Source organism: Genypterus blacodes, unplaced genomic scaffold (assembly GCF_046128005.1).
Source record: "Genypterus blacodes isolate CSIRO-AG114 ecotype Tasmania unplaced genomic scaffold, CSIRO-AGI_Gbla_v1 ptg000243l_1, whole genome shotgun sequence".
NCBI classification, from domain to species: Eukaryota; Metazoa; Chordata; class Actinopteri; order Ophidiiformes; family Ophidiidae; genus Genypterus; species Genypterus blacodes.
This window is the reverse complement of record NW_027467041.1, coordinates 256,921-272,726: the sequence shown is the minus strand read 5'-3', so window position 1 is coordinate 272,726 and position 15,806 is coordinate 256,921. Positions and strand designations below refer to the sequence as shown.

At 48.1% G+C, this 15,806-nt stretch overlaps 2 protein-coding genes across 5 annotated transcripts; one reads left to right on the top strand and one right to left on the bottom strand.

Annotated features, from left to right (window-relative positions):
• Window positions 1-108: 108 nt before the first annotated feature.
• On the bottom strand, window positions 109-11,600 carry nnt2 (nicotinamide nucleotide transhydrogenase 2). 2 transcript variants are annotated; one of them, XM_076171239.1, is made up of 22 exons: window positions 11,467-11,600; window positions 10,673-10,831; window positions 9,718-9,947; window positions 9,405-9,604; window positions 9,225-9,312; window positions 9,043-9,131; window positions 8,759-8,946; window positions 8,538-8,671; window positions 7,989-8,180; window positions 7,308-7,458; window positions 6,741-6,902; window positions 6,497-6,607; window positions 6,268-6,413; window positions 6,000-6,195; window positions 4,550-4,783; window positions 3,887-4,047; window positions 3,414-3,593; window positions 3,167-3,326; window positions 1,523-1,604; window positions 1,096-1,214; window positions 583-698; window positions 109-496 (listed from the first exon to the last, which is right to left on the bottom strand). In XM_076171239.1, exons 2-22 carry the CDS (start codon window positions 10,800-10,802, stop codon window positions 350-352), a joined length of 3,216 nt encoding a protein of 1,071 aa, XP_076027354.1. In that variant the 5' UTR covers window positions 10,803-10,831; window positions 11,467-11,600; the 3' UTR covers window positions 109-349. The 2 variants fall into 2 exon arrangements, with proteins under 2 accessions (XP_076027354.1, XP_076027355.1); XM_076171240.1 differs by having other exon boundaries at window positions 10,673-10,824; window positions 11,463-11,597.
• LOC143016765 (dynein regulatory complex protein 10-like) lies at window positions 11,585-15,792 on the top strand. Of its 3 annotated transcripts, XM_076171244.1 has the most exons (5): window positions 11,587-11,700; window positions 13,067-13,149; window positions 14,036-14,984; window positions 15,063-15,134; window positions 15,217-15,792. In XM_076171244.1, exons 3-5 carry the CDS (start codon window positions 14,043-14,045, stop codon window positions 15,517-15,519), a joined length of 1,317 nt encoding a protein of 438 aa, XP_076027359.1. In that variant the 5' UTR covers window positions 11,587-11,700; window positions 13,067-13,149; window positions 14,036-14,042; the 3' UTR covers window positions 15,520-15,792. The 3 variants fall into 3 exon arrangements, with proteins under 3 accessions (XP_076027361.1, XP_076027359.1, XP_076027360.1); XM_076171246.1 differs by lacking the exon at window positions 13,067-13,149 and having other exon boundaries at window positions 11,585-11,700; XM_076171245.1 differs by lacking the exon at window positions 11,587-11,700 and having other exon boundaries at window positions 11,947-13,149.
• The last annotated feature ends 14 nt before the right edge of the window (window positions 15,793-15,806 follow it).

Sequence of the window (15,806 nt, the reverse complement as noted above, 5' to 3'; positions counted from 1 at the left end):
CTCCGTTTAGTCTTTGCCCTCTTCACTTTGATCCCATTCTCAGGTGAAGCTGCTTGGAGCCGCCTAACATGCGACATCGCCACTTAAGCAAAGCAATGGGAGCTCAGATTAACCATTTAAATACTTTTTTTATTTATTTACAAATCAGTCCACACTCGAATCATTCTTGTCCATTTGAGAAAAATCTTGATGCATCTTTGGACACCTTTCATACAGCATTACATCATCGTTACACATTTGACCCAGACTCAATAAATCTGCCCCTCAAAAAATAGATCTGAAAACACCATGGCAATAAAAATCATCTCTCCTCCGCAGCTACAGACAGACGGGCGAGTAGAGAGAGGAACTAGTAGAAGGCTTCTCTGATTTTGGCTTGCAGGCTGTCGCACGTCTTCTTGGCGTCTCCCAGCAGCATGGATGTGTTGGGTTTGTAGAATATGGGGTTATCTACCGCAGCGTAGCCCACGCCCAACGTCCTCTTCATCACAATCACCTTCAGCAGAGGGGAAAACATCTCATCACTCTGTACCGAGCAGCCAAGATGGAGACAAGCTATGACAACAACAAGTAGACACAGACCTGTTTGGACTTCCACACCTCCAGGACCGGCATGCCAGCAATGATGGAGTTTGGATCTTCCTGCGCCGCAGAGTTTACCGTGTCGTTGGCACCGATGACCAAGGTCAAGTCCGTCTCTGTGGTTAACGCACATAAACAGTTGTGTATTTAAACCTGAAGATCTGACAGGCAGCCAAACTATCCTCAGATGAAATGCATGGAAACCGTCCTGGCTGATGTTATTGGGTTCCCTAGCACCACTTATCTTCCTCTGTCATAAACAGAACCATGTGTCTCAGAGTGCATGCCTGGTTGCTAAGAAAACAGTCTGTTGCCCCGATACATGGCACGTCTAAGCATCAAGATATAATCAACACTGGGCCGCTCCAAGTGCGGATCAAAGCAGACGCATTTATTACACTTTTGATTTAGTAATATCATCCCGCCTGGTTTCGGCTGTACTGACAGCACTGTGACAGCCATCAAACAAACAAACGCAGGCGGGGCCACACAGAGATCAAAGGTCAAGTTTACCTGCAAAGTCCTCATTGATCTCATCCATCTCCAGGACCACATCGTAGGGAACTCCGGCCTCGGCCAAGAGGACGTTCAGCTGGCCTGGCATGCGACCGGCTACTGGATGGATACCAAACCTGAGGGAGGTGGAAACAAACAGACAAACAAACATCACCTCAGATCTTTGCCATAGAAAACTCACCGCCGTTTGATCCATGAAGCCCTGCGCACTTTTTACAACTGCACTACTATATAAACAAACAACTGAAAAGCAAAGGAAGAGGCACAGCTTGCTCTTACAGATTCATTCTAACGGTCCAGATTACAGTTTCCTTCCTTTACTAACAATGGAGCCTTCAGAGCAAAGTGAGGACAGAGGAGCAGCAGTGATGTAAAGTAAAGTGGAGAGAGAGAGAGAGAGAGAGAGAGAGAGAGAGAGATTCACCTCACAGCTTTGCCCTGCTCCACCAGCATCTTCACCATGTCTGCGATGGGATACTGAGCTTTGGCTGCACACAGGCCCCAACCTAAACACACAAACAAGAACAAACACTGAATACTGCTGTAATGGACTTTAATCGCTCTGTAATAATGTTATACATCTTTGGTTTGTGATGTCTCTTCCTGGTATTTGAGTGTTTTGATACGGTTCAGTCCTAAAACCGTGACAAATGTCTTTTACCAGTGAACAAACAGGACTCAACAATAAAGCCACTTCTTCCTCGGAGCCCAACTTCCTCCCTCGTCCTTTGTGTCCTTCCCCTCGTCTCCTTCTTCTCATCCACCACACTCTCCTGTCTGTGTCAAATCATTGTTGTTCAATGGTCCGGGACACATTTTTCTCACAGCTGTATGTGTGTGTGTGTGTGTGTGTGTGTGTTTTATTTGTCCTGCGTGCGAAGAACGGAGCCTCCTCGGATCTGCCTCACCCCCATGTAACCCTGGTGGCTGGGTACCTTGTTGAGTTCGCCGCGGCCCATAACGGCGTCCCCTTGAAGCCAGTCGCCTCCATCTCATGTCTTCTAATTCCCCCAGTAACCCGAGCCTTCTGTTTCCTCACAGCCGCTGCTTTGTTGTTGACAGTGCATGAAGTCTGCGTCTGGATGGAATCGCTCTTACGATTTTTCACTATTCCTCTCTAATGGAAGCCGCATGTCGGGCCGCACAGCTGTCCGTGCGATACGTTGAGCCATCGGAAAAGAAAAGCAATCCCAACTTTATTCCAATTGGTTCCCCTTAGCCACTTAGCTATGACTCAGATTTAAACTTTGCCTTTATTTGATAAATCAACTCGTAGTCACCACCTCACACTCACAAGAGGAGCTCATCATCTTGTAATCACACACACACACACACACACACACACACACACACACACACACACACACACACACACACACACACACACACACACACACACACACACACACACACACACACACACACACACACACACACACACACACACACACACACACACACACACACACACCATTCCTGGACAAACGGCTCCCTCTCATGGTTACGCCGTTTCATCATCTCTGTCCTCCAATAATCTGAATTTAAGATATTGACCGTTTTCCCTCAAGACTCCATTAGAGCCTGCAGCGTCTCCCGCAGCTCCACACGTGTTCCCTGACCACCGTGTTGGCAGGCCAGAGGCTTACGTGCGAGTCAGCATCATGAATCAGGTAGAGATAATGGGCTGAGAGAGATAGTTGGTCTTATTGATCCTGACAGACTGCAGCGGAGCATCTGGAGAGCAGGGGATCATAGTCTGAAATTGCACCGCCGCCCCACCTTACTCTCTGATGTAGACCCAAACTTCTCTGTGCGCTCGTCCTCCAGCAGAGCGCCCATCTCTCTGTCTGAGGCTGCTCTGCTCTGTGATGGATCGTCCCTGCTGCGCTCTGCACGCAGCGTTCAGAATGAGCCTTAAGAAGATGGAAACATTTCTCTCTGCCCGACAAAAACACATCAGCCCAGGCTCCACTCGCCAGTGAGGAGAACTTTACACGCCAGTAAACTTTCTACGGGCATTGATATGTAAACACCTGTGTTACATGTACACACACACACACACACGTACCTGGTGTGATGATGATGCTGTTGGCTTCCTTGATGATGTCAATGGTCTGATCCACGTTGACCTCAGTGTGTGTGCCAACGATCTCCATGGGCTTCCCCCCCGCTGTGGACGTGGTGCCGTAACCTCCCAGGATCACGTTGGGCAGGGAGCGGTTCATGGCCTGGGGAAGGGGGAAGGGCGGGGTCAGGTATTCAGACTCAAAGTGTGCGACAAGTGTGTTAGTGTGTGTGTGTGCACGTCTACTCACCACACACATGATGTAGGAGAGGATGGCACCAGAGGAGCCGATCAGGGCGCCAACGATGGTCATGAGATTGTTGTCCAGTAAGAATCCCTCTGCACAGAGCGCCCAGCCAGAGTAGCTGTTCAGCACTGTGATGACTACAGGCATGTCAGCGCCCCCGATGGCTGCCGTCAGCGTTACACCCTATGGCAGAGGACATGGCATCATTGTGGTCAGAACGTATGAGGGGAAAGAATAACAGTAAAATCTAGATTCAGTCAATTAAGTGGAGTGAAGCCATTTTATGATTATTCCCATAACTACACTATTATTAGTCTGCATCACCTCTAATAAGCCAGATTCAAATAATTTGTGTATGCAAGAGTGAACTCGTGTGTAGAAATAAGTAGAAGTCACTCTTTCCAAGTTCTTGGCTCCGCCCACTTCCACCCGGAGCATTGTGTTGCCCGTCCACCCGTCTCAGAGAGAGGACTCACCATCACAGTGGACAGCCCGGACACGCCCACCAGACACCCCATCCCAGTGCTGTAGCTGGAGCTGAGCATGAAGGGGATCATGCCGCCCATGGACGCCGCCATCAGAGCGGCGTTCAGCATGTGGCGTCCCGGCAGCATCAGGGGGGCGGAGTTCAGGACGCCTAGAAGCAATGAAAGATGTCAAAACATTCTTTTGTGAGAGGAGACATCAACAGACGAGACTCCTCTTTGTGGATTAAGGGGGAATAAGTTGATGATACGCGGACATGCGAGCGAGCTTCTCTTTCGCCCGGAGGTCGCTCCTCAGGCTCATCTGTCCAGGCCCGTAATCAGACAGCAGCCCGCCGCTCTCCTGCCCCACCCAGAACTAATTAACACAAAGCTTTTTCATGTGTTCCTCTTGATCAGCAACACCACAGTGAAAATGAGTGACTGCTGACACAAGCACACATGATCCCAGTCTAGGCTCCGGCTTTACCCCGGGATCTGAGGCTTAAACAAGATGAAAGCCACAATCAGCACCAGAGGACACAGAGATCAGCGTGTTCCTGTGGTTGTTTGCGTGTCTGAGTTAGATGAAGAACAATCAGACGGCGGATTTTATTACCTGTGTGTCGCTTTATAGATGTGATTATTTTGTTTTTGAAGCGAAACTCTAAATACCTTGGAGTTTGCCATAGGCCACCAGTGAGCCGCTGAAGGTGACCCCTCCGATGTAGGTGCCCAGATAGGCCACGGTCTTCAGCACGCCGGCAGACGGGTGAGCGTCCAGGTGGGGGTACTCAATCATGAACTCAGCGACACATGTGAGAACGGCTGCCAGGCCCACGAGGCTGTGGAACGCCGCCACCAGCTGCGGCAAGTCTGAGATCTCGATGCGCTTGGCAATGGTTAGACCTGCGAAAAGATAAACGCAGACACGGCCCAGATATGAGCCCAGAGGATCCAAACCCACCAACGAAGGGAAGGAAACAGAAAGACTCAATGTCAGAGAGCCATAATGTCAGACTCAGTCGAGCAGGAAGGACCAAAGCTGGCGTGTGTGTGTGTGCCAAGTGTGTGATAGAAAAACAAAATGATAGTAAGTATAAGAGGAAGAGTTGCTGAGGAGTCACTCACACACACACACCTGTTTTCAGTTTACTTCCCTCTTCAATTTGGGTCGGATCTTCAAAGGCAATCAGTCTTAAGTTCTGAAGTGAATCCATCAGAAAGTGCACAACGTCCTCCATAAAACATAAGGTTACTAATTTAAGCCTGAGTGAAACCTCATGGCGGCTGTGTGTGTGTGTGTGTGTGTGTGTGTGTGTGTGTGTGTGTGTGTGTGTGTGTGTGTGTGTGTGTGTGTGTGTGTGTGTGTGTGTGTGTGTGTGTGTGTGTGTGTGTGTGTGTGTGTGTGTGTGTGTGTGTGTGTGTGTGTGTGTGTGTGTGTGTGTGTGTGTGTGTGTGTGTGTGTGTGTGCAGTATAACATCATTTATCATCCTGCTTTCCTAAATTACTATTAACGTAAAGAACATTCAGCCGCGATGACGACGGCCACTCTGGACAGGATGACTGATGTTCTGTTACGATTTAGAAACTCTCACTCCGTCTTCAAAGGCCTCCTTCTTCATTACAGCGCTGGAGTTTTCTAAACAATCTGCCAGGCTTCAAAGCAACAATGCCCAGGCTTTAGAGAATTTGTTTCTTTTTGTTCTACATTACATTACGATCATTTGGCAGACAATTTTATCCAAAGCGACTTACATTACATGTCATTACCACCCTTCGCAGAGGGGGGAGCAATTAAGGTTTCGGTGCCTTGCTCAGGGGCACCTCGGCAGGGGCTCGAACCGGCGACCCTCCGGTTCCAAAGCGGAAGCACTACCCACTGCCTCCCTACAATGGAAAGCAGACTACTACTACTACTACTACTACTACTACTACTACTACTACTACTACTACTACTACTACTACTACTACTACTACTACTACTACTACTACTACTACTACTACTACTACTACAAGCAGGGAGGGAAACTTAGCAGAGCTGTAATCCATCACAGAACGCCAAACGGATTAAATAAAACTTTGATATCCGTCCTCATGGCCTCTGAGCTCTACTGTACATACCCAGTGTTCCTCCGGTTGCCATGGCGAGAGACATCTGGGACAGCAGCTCCGGCGAAGGTTTGAGTGCGCCGAGAGTGGCGGCGATGCCCCCGGCCACGCCCATCATCCCCAGGGCGTTACCCAGTCGGCTGGTGCGCTGAGCGGAGAGGCCTGCCAGAGCGCCGACGCAGCACATACCTGAGCCCAGGTACATCATCTAAAGACAGCAACCATCACAGGTTAGACTCTCTCCCCCTGCTGCCTGTCACAGTCCAGAGTGTTCAATCACCTGCTCAATATTGTATCCAGCCGCCACCGACGCCCCGTAGCCGCCCACAAACGCCGCCGCCGGCAGAGCGTACAGGTAGTTGTACTCAGGTGGGTCAGTGGGCCGCTTGAACATATCCAGCATCCTCTGGGTGATCAGAAAACCACCTGCAAACATTAGAAAGAACAATTAAGCACTAAGCTTGGTTAGGTGAATGCAGTTTGATTCTGTTCTGGACAAACGGCCTGACCAGCTATGTTGATGGAGGAAACAAAGGCAGCAGCCAGAGCGAGACCCTCAGGCAGGCTGGAGGGTGTGAGACCCCCGCCCATCAGGACCAGACCTCCTACAGCTGTCAGACCTGAGGCAGAGGACACACACACACACACACACACACAACAAATACATTCAACACAATTCAGGACCATGTTGGACTTTAAACAAACTTCCTGCTCCATTAACGCTGGACTGGAATGGTTTCCTGCTGCGCTGACCTGAGATGGCGTTGGTGACGGACATGAGGGGCGAGTGGAGAGCCGGGGTGACGCCCCACACAGTGTGGTACCCCACGATCCCAGCCAGGCCCAGAGTGGTCACCATCTGAGTGAAGGCTGCGTTAGGGGAGATGAGACCCAGAGCCAGACAGGTGGACGCACCTACACACACACACACACACACACACAGAGCTCATGTTAGTGTTTGGATCGTTCAGTCCAGATTAACTGCAACAGAATTACGTAAAAAGGAAGTTGAACCCTATTTTGTGCATTTGTATTAATAATGCAATTAAATAATCAACTTTAGTTATTCATGAATATTTTCCCCACTGTGTTTTATTAAATATAGAAGTTTAAGTTCTTTCAAGTTTATAATCTCAAATGCAATTAAATTCATCTTAAAGTGAAAGAAATATAAGGTTTTATTCAGATTTGCCACATAACTTCAATCTGAATTAAGAGCAACAAGTCAGAAGAAACACTATGCTATCTTGCTGGTTGAATAGTTCAGCCATATTTCCTAAACCCTTGTCACGGCAGATCCTCCGCCCGTCTGTACCTGACCTGCAGTGTAGGCTCCGGCTGAGGTCATGGTGCGGTTAAAGGGGGAGACTTCAGCCGCCTTGGCAGCTTGCAGCTCAGCCACTGATTTCTGCTTGGGCGGAGGCGGGGGTATGGTTTTGGGGAGCGGAGACGGGAACATGTTCATGCCGTCCTGGACACGAGAGAGAGAGAGAGAGAGAAACGCACGCAGGAGCAGTGTGAGAACGAGAGAAGTCAGAGTGAAACATCCAGAGAGTTTTAGCGTGAGAAGGACACATCAGGACTTTGGCGTCCTGCGTTGTGGGAGACGTTGCCGTGGGGGCTGGTGGGAGATCTCAAACACAAACGAGATTACACTGAACAAACAGCAATCACCAACCAGTTAGCAGTGGTTTTGAAAGATAAATTCTCTTTTAAAGGAGCTAAATAACGCTCAGTTCCAGCAGTAAACCGATCCGTCCTCCTGAGTTTGCATGCTTTCCCCGCCATAAACAGTTTGTCCAGGCCAAAATTCCAGGAAAAGTGTATTTTGAAACGTTCATAACATTCTTTCTTGGTTGTAACGCGAGCTATTCCCAGCTGGGGTTGTGTGCTTAGTACTCATTTGTTGCCTTATCCTAGCATGACAGGGCCAGCCCGCTCCTGCCAAGACGGAGGGGAGACGGGCGCTGCCAGGAGACGGACGCTTACAAACAAACACACCTTCATGACAAGAGTCCCACGGATGACATGGTCCAGCGTCCCGTGGTCAAACTCCTCCCGGGGCTCGTAGTGGAAGTACTCCTTGTCCGGGCTGATGGCCTTCAGCAGCTTCAGGATGTTGTTGGAGTAGAGCGTGCTGGCCTGAGTGGCCAGGCGGCTGGGCAGGTCGGTGTAGCCCACGTGTGTCACTCCCTGACAGGGACACACAGAATCAACAATCTGTACATCTCACATAGTCCCAAACAAAACAAAGAAATGACTTTAAAGTCTGTAAACAAACTGCAAAACCCTCCTTTTGCATAATAAAGAAGAGGTTTGAATCTTTTTATGTCCATCTTGATATCCTCTTGTATTTATGCCAGCAGACATGAGGACAACAGGTTGAAGTTAAGCACAATGATGTTTAAGGTAAGGAAGGAAATATGTAATGTCAAATACGAGGACTCAGGGTCTTAGGAGGAAACAAAACAGGAAGTTGTGCTACATTTTTATACCGCTAAAACATTTCCGGGAGACATTCAACTTATACTAATAATACAACAACCAAACCTTGTGAACGTGCAGCTCTCCAGGCTTGGTGGTCTCGATGTTGCCTCCCGCCTCCGCCGCCAGATCCACCACCACCGAGCCGTCCTTCATCGACTCCACAAATTCCTTCTTAATCAGGATTGGAGCCCGCTTTCCTGCAGGAGAGGACAGGTGAGACACGCCAGACGGTCTTTATAGGGACACAAACTGTGAGACAGGAGAGTGGAGAGACCTGAACCCACCTGGGATCAGAGCGGTGGTGATGATGATGTCCACCTCTTTACACTGCTTTGCAAACAGAGCCATCTCAGCATCGATGAACTCCTTTGACATCTCCTTGGCGTAACCTCCGACCCCATCGCCAGACTCTTTAACGTGCACCTCCAAAGGCTCCGCCCCGAATGACTTGAACTGCTCCAGAGCTGCTGGCCTAAAGGTCAAGAGACAGCCGGGTTACCTCCACCCATCATCACCACCACCACCCACTCCATGCTCTCCTGTGTGAGAAGGTCTCCTCCTCCTCTACCTGGTGTCAAACCCTCTAACGATGGCTCCCATAGACTTGGCTGCACCTGCTGCTGCTAAACCTGCGACTCCGCCTCCGATAACCAGGACCTGTGTTCAGAAACAGGAACATCCACAGGCGTTGTTATGCAAGGAGACATTTTAACTCTAATTAGTTATAAATACTCTGTTCTGAAGCGTCACCTTAGCTGGGGGAACTTTTCCTGCCGCTGTGATCTGACCGGTGAAGAATCGGCCAAAGTTGTTGGCTGCCAGAACCACAGCCTTGTACCTGCACAACAAACACACCAGACTTATGTCCCAATACCTTCTTTAACCACATTAACATCTGTAGATATCGATACGCAGACGTGTTTTCCCCACCCAGCGATGTTGGCCATGGAGCTGAGAGCATCAAAGCCCTGAGCGATGGTGACTCTGGGCACCTGGTCCATAGCCAGCACGGTGCTCTGCCTCTCTGACAGCTTCTGCATCAGGTCGGGGTTCTGTGTGGGATAGATGAAGCTCACCAGCGTGGACTTGGGCTTCATCAGGTCTGCCTCAGTCAGACTCGGGGCTCGGACCTGCAGCACAGGACAGAGACGTCACAGCTGGGAAATAAGCAGCTCCTTAGCAAGAACATAACTCAGGACCACTTCTACTTTCTAACTAAACTATTCTAACTAACAGGACAAACCTTGAGGATCAGGTCCGACCCAAAAGCTCCGTTGAGGTCAGTGATGGTGGCTCCTGCATCTCTGTAATGCTGGTCAGAGAACTTGGACTCCTCTCCGGCTCCGCTCTCGATCTGGACGCTGAAGCCCTGTTTGACCAGCGCCTCCGCCCCAGCAGGAGACAGAGCCACACGCCGCTCATTCAGAAAGGTTTCCTTGGGAACGCCAACCACCAGGTCCTTGTAAAGCACACCTGAGTGCAGAGACAGGTAGATCATTCATTGTGTTCACATGAGGATTTCAACCTTCCATAAAATCAAGTTCAGATCTTTCCAGCCTGGATTCTGACCCACTATGGAATTCTTCTAAATCCCCATCCAGCAGCACACGGAGGTATGTGCGTCCAGCTGAGATTGTGGGCCGGGGGAGCAGGATCAGGTTTCATATTCCTCTCCATATATAGAGCGGTGACCTCGCCGCCATGGAGACATTATTAGCAGGTGATTGGCTCTGAGCCAGCAGCCACACTGAGGCCTGCACTCATGCACAGCCACGCTCACAATATCAACTCAAAGACTTCACTAACTTGCTAAACTTTGACAAACTGCCTGGCTGTTCTGTGACGTTCGCACCCCGACTGCTCAAGCAAACCCCTGAACCAAGCTCCCACCCTGTGAGCAGAGTTACATGGGTCACCTTTAAGTGACCTCTCATGTTCTCACGTGTTTGTGCCCACAGAGCTGAGAGCATTCTTTAGGAACATCTCAAGAAACCTTTCCTCTAACAGTTCCTGATCTATGTTTTCCATTTTCCCGGCCAGGAGGAGTTCGTCCTTGTGTGAACCGTTATGTTCTCTAACCTCAAAGCCAACAGGAGCGGCAATCCAAAGCAAACAGAGCAGGCAGGCAGCAGGCACACACTGCCCTCTGCAAGCTCGGTCTAAGGTTAAACAGAGAGCAGGAGCTTTATGAGTCCTACCTTTGGAGGCCTGCTGGTCCCACAACACAGGGAAAGTCCTGAATCGTCTCTTTCCAGGAATCCTGTGTCTCACGCCTCTGTGCAGGAGAGAGACAGACGAGCTGGAGAGGCAGCGCAGGAGGGACGACATGTTCACCGACACTCTTCTCCCTCTGGCTACTGAAAGGAAAGACACAGACACACAGGCGGAGGTAGACGATCCCTTACTTCTGCTTCTGATGTCAAACACGGCACATTATAATCCCCAAAGTAGGTCCTGTGCCCACACACACGCACACACACTCTGTGCTGTTAGGCCTAGAGACAGCAGAGTGACATTTAGGCTCTGCAGGGCAGGACACACACACGTGAGGGCCTAGGGGTTGATTACACACTCCAGGTTTGTTTCGCGAGATCTGGGAGTGTGACGGCAGAGAGAGGGAATCTGTGCCAAGTCGGGCCTAGCAGTGTGTGGGCATGAAGCGGGCAGAAGATTAGCATTCAGACGCTGTGTTTGGGCTTTAGAGGGGACAGCTAAGGACACAGACACACACACACACAGACTTCTATACAAAGCTCTAGTGATTATGGTTTTATTGCAAACACACAATGAATGCATAACCAAAACATACAACACTGTGGGGACAAACACACACTGTGCTTGATCTGATGCATGTGCACATACAACCTTTTCAGAGCCAATCAGTAGCCAATCACTGTCTTTCTTCCTCCACATTCACTCATTCATAGAAACACGCTGCGTGCCTGTCTGTCTGTCTGCTTCGTTGTCGCTGTGATTGTAATCTTAAACTTGCCTTGCGGGTTTCCAGGGAGAGCAGGTCAGTGAGTAAACTTTCCCCGGGTTTGGTGTCTCGGGAGCGGGATCACCTGTGAATCGTCCCTACAGGCGGCTCTTTCTCAGGGACGGACGACCTTCCGCTGTTTCGATATCAGCCCTGGCAGTATTTATGGATAAATAACAGACCACGTGATTCCACCCGTGAGCGCGTTGGAAGCGGATCAATACCGATCAGCCGCGTCTCCAGCAGGTAAACAAACACCTGCGGCTCAGAGCTTCAGCGCACCGAGAAAAATGTCACATTTGGACATTAAAAAATAAATAAAATAAAAAAAACTATGAGCATGATTTCTGTCCTCGCGATATTTTACACAGAAACAAAACCCACAGACAGAATCTGCGGCGCATTTATTTTTCTCGTTTTTGTAACATTTGTATGTTACAAAAACGTATTTTGTTTTTTTTATTGATTTTATTTTTAAGGGAACGCAGAATTATTTATGATCGTTATGACCTCTGTAATACTTAATCGTTCTCTACATACACAGAATTAACGGATGTGATTTTTTTTCTTTGTTTCAAAATTTGATGCGTGTTCTATTTGTACGCCTTAGTCATTTTTATTTCTTGTATTTTATTTTTCTCTCAGAGACTTCGTTGTCTGCTTGTCTGTCTTATTCTCTGTGTTCGATTATGCTTTTGGTTGAACAAAGTTAGTTAGTGGCTCATAGTCTCGAGAGAAATCTGCGTTTATATTCTCGTACACAAGCTGGCGACAGAGAGCAGTATTTGTGTAAATTGTTGGCCAACCATAACTATTAACTAATATTACTTATTTACTCACTACAATGCGATAACGACATTTGTGTTATTAAAATTAGGGAGACTAACGTTCAAAGTACTGTAATTATAAAGTCCGTTATATTTGTTTGGATGCTTTGAGGCCGTAATGACACAACCAACCACATTGGCAGTAACCGACCCACTGACGTTTCCTTCAAATGAACTATTTCTCTTATTTTAAGCCATTCTCCGGTTTTATTGATTATAACTTACAACTTACAGCAAACATTTTAGCATTTGTTGCTTTTTCTGGCATTCTTAATATTCTAGGTGAGCTACTTTAAAACGAGTTTAAAGCACGGTGGTGGACATTTATGTGTCCGTGTTATCTGGTGACTTCACCCTGGTGGCTGAATGCAGATACCACATACATTTAGAAAACCGTATTTGTAGTATTATAACGTGTATGCAAAACATTATCCGGCCGGATGAACATCAATAAAACAACCACAATTGTTACAACATTTTCACCGAGTTTAATGATTACAATAACGATGTAAACCAACTCTAGCCTCAAAAGTGGAATTTATTACCCGGATGTTGAACTTGGTTGCGCAGTAGGTCGTGTTGGTGTGCTGAATGATCTGGAGACCCGGTTTAGATTGTTCCAACACGCCACTGAAGTTGTAATACTCTTTCAAACACGCTCCCTAAACTTTTTAAGGTAAAATAGTTTTATCGGGTGGTTCGAATACTTGTTGCTGCTGAATGTTCAAATATAGACGTTTTAACGCCGTGTTTGAAACTTTACTGTCCCTTTAATGGAACCATAGCAACAGTAAACAATAAACCGGCTCCAACAACCACTTCACCTGCACCACAGTGGATCTGTACGAGTGTAATCACCAGGAGACAGGTAAGGATCTTCACTCACTTCACTTCACTTTATACACAGCTGATGTTTACCTTCATATTAGCCAAATGTCTTTCTATCCAGGGCCGCAGCCAGGAGGGTTGAAGGTGGTGGAGGCTTTGGGTGTGTGTGTGGTGGGGGGGGGGGGGGATTGAACATTCCCTTGGTCTTTTCCTCTCTTCATGTCTCACTGAAATGACATCGAATGAAGATGGACACAGACACACATAAGTTATGATCATCAGTTAGTGCAAACCAACAGGGAAGTCTTGGTTTCCTGATCTTCCAAACATGAGTTACGTTTCCTGTGGTCAGACGCAACTTGATCTTCCTGTGAACTTGCGTTAGCCTCCAGTCCTGTGAGTCGCTCCGTGGACAGACACTATAGTTTTTAACCCCTGACTGTTCATACATTTATACATCTTATTTTGGTGACATCATAGCTGGCACTGGCTATAATGTAAAGTAATTCCCGAGATCCCGACCTTGGTGACATCATCGCTGGCACCGGTTGTGCTATGAAATAATCACGGCGGTCCGAACCTTGGTGACCTCATGGCCGGACGCAGCCGTGTGTGTAGCTTCCATTTCCACTATGTTTATTAACAGGCTGGATAATGGGTAGACTGACCCAGGATCATTCTGGTGCGTTTCATCAACAAGGGTTCATGTTTAAGCTGGATTACATTACATTTTGTCATAATATTCTGTTAGAATGAAAGTATAAACATAGCTTTAACCTAATACCTTTTTGTTTTTTTCTTTCTGAATCAACAGTTGCAAGAAACCGTTTGAAATATTGTGAATGATCCGGATTTCTGCTGTATATAAAGTGAATTCTACAGATTGCTATACATTCTATAAGTGTTGCGCTTGTCTCCCCGTCCAGTGACAGCATGTCTGCAGAGATGACAGCAGCTCTGAGAAAGGACGCTGCTTCTCAGGTGTTGTCCTTCACTTCGCAGAGAAAGACCAAGACCAAGACACGACTGCGAGATGTTCTGAAGGACGAGGAACCATTGAGCAGGAAGCTCCTCTCCTCTGATGCACAGCGCGTCCTAGATGCCCTGGAGAACTGCATCGGTCGAGTTGAGATCATAGCCATTCTGCCCACTGTGCTCGCTCACTTGGACCGCTTGTCCAGTGGTCTGGAAGACAAATGGAAGGCGGAGCTTCAGAAGCACCGACTCCTAGAGGACAGGCTCCATGCGCTAGATGAGCTCAAACAGTATTCTCACACGGAACAAGAAGGACATGTTGAGGAAGCAGTGATGAAGGTGAGGCCTCACCTTGAGCGCGACATCAAGGATTCCGTCAGGGATCTGCTGAGGCTTTTCAGAACTCAACCTGATGTGGGTTACAGTTTAAGGGCAGAGCTCGGCGTAGATGAAGGGCAGAGTGAGTCCATGCAAAGTCTGATTGGAGGACTGAAAAAGTTCTATGGGCAGATGACAGAGAAGTTGCTGACCAGCCCAAAGGAGGAGAGACAGCAGGAGCGCGACATGCAGGAGTTGTTTTCTTGCCACGAGCGCAACAAAGAGCAGATAGCTGAGCTGGAGAAAAAGTACACTGTAACCACAGATGAAAGAGACGCTGCATTAGAGCTTTCAGAGAAAGAGGCCACCATCGAGAAGTTGCGGAGGTCTCTGCAGCAGCAGAAGACAACGTCGGATGACATGATCATACAGATTCAGCAGCACGGAGACAAACAGTGCCAAGCACGCATGAGAGCATCAAGGACCAACCAGAACAAAATGAAAGAGGAGATCGATCGACTCACCATTGAGCTCGGCACCACCGTCCACGAAGCCTGGAATATAGAGAGAGAACTGCAGCACGTGGGTTCAGCACATCCAGAGCTTGATTCACTTTAAAGGTTTCACTTCAAATGAACTGTCTCTTTTTTTCCCTTTTAGAGTAATGAAGACCAGAGGAAAGAAACAGAATTCCTGCTCAAAGAGTTTGACGATGACATGTGGAGTGAACAGGTACAGCTGAGGGAGACTTGTAGATATCATGGTGCTGTTGTGGCTACATTTAACAAATCACATCTCCTTCTCCCCCTGTCAGACTAAGCTGGAGGAGATGGATCTGCAGTATACACAGGACAAGGAGGAGCTGAAGAACCTAGAGGAGCCCTTGGCCACCCTGATGGTGGAGTTCGACTACGTCCAAGAGGAGCTTCGGCTGGAAGAAGAAAGGCAGAAGGTGCTGCAGCGGAGGAACAAAGCTGCCTCCTTAATCCAAGCCTGGTGGGCAGGATACTGCACCCGCAAGTTCCTGAAGGAACAAGCCAATAAGCCCAAAGGCAAGAAGGGCAAGGGCAAGGGCAAGGGCAAGGGGGGCAAGAAGGGCAAAGGCAAGAAGAAGTAAAGCACACAGACATTTAATCCCACTGGTGCTTCAGTGACTCGTGTACCTGCTGACCCTGAATGTTTCCTACTGAGGGCTGTAAATACTGTTACATTCTGATAATAATGTGATTGACATTTGATGTTCTTTTTAAAGAATAAACTCTTGTTTAATCAATGGAAACTGCTGTTTGTTCATAAACTAAAGTGATTTCTAACTCTTCATGATCTGCATTTGTTTTGTTTCTCCTCTGTTTACTTTTCACCTAACAAACCTTTTCGTAATCATATTTGCCATTAAATGATCTC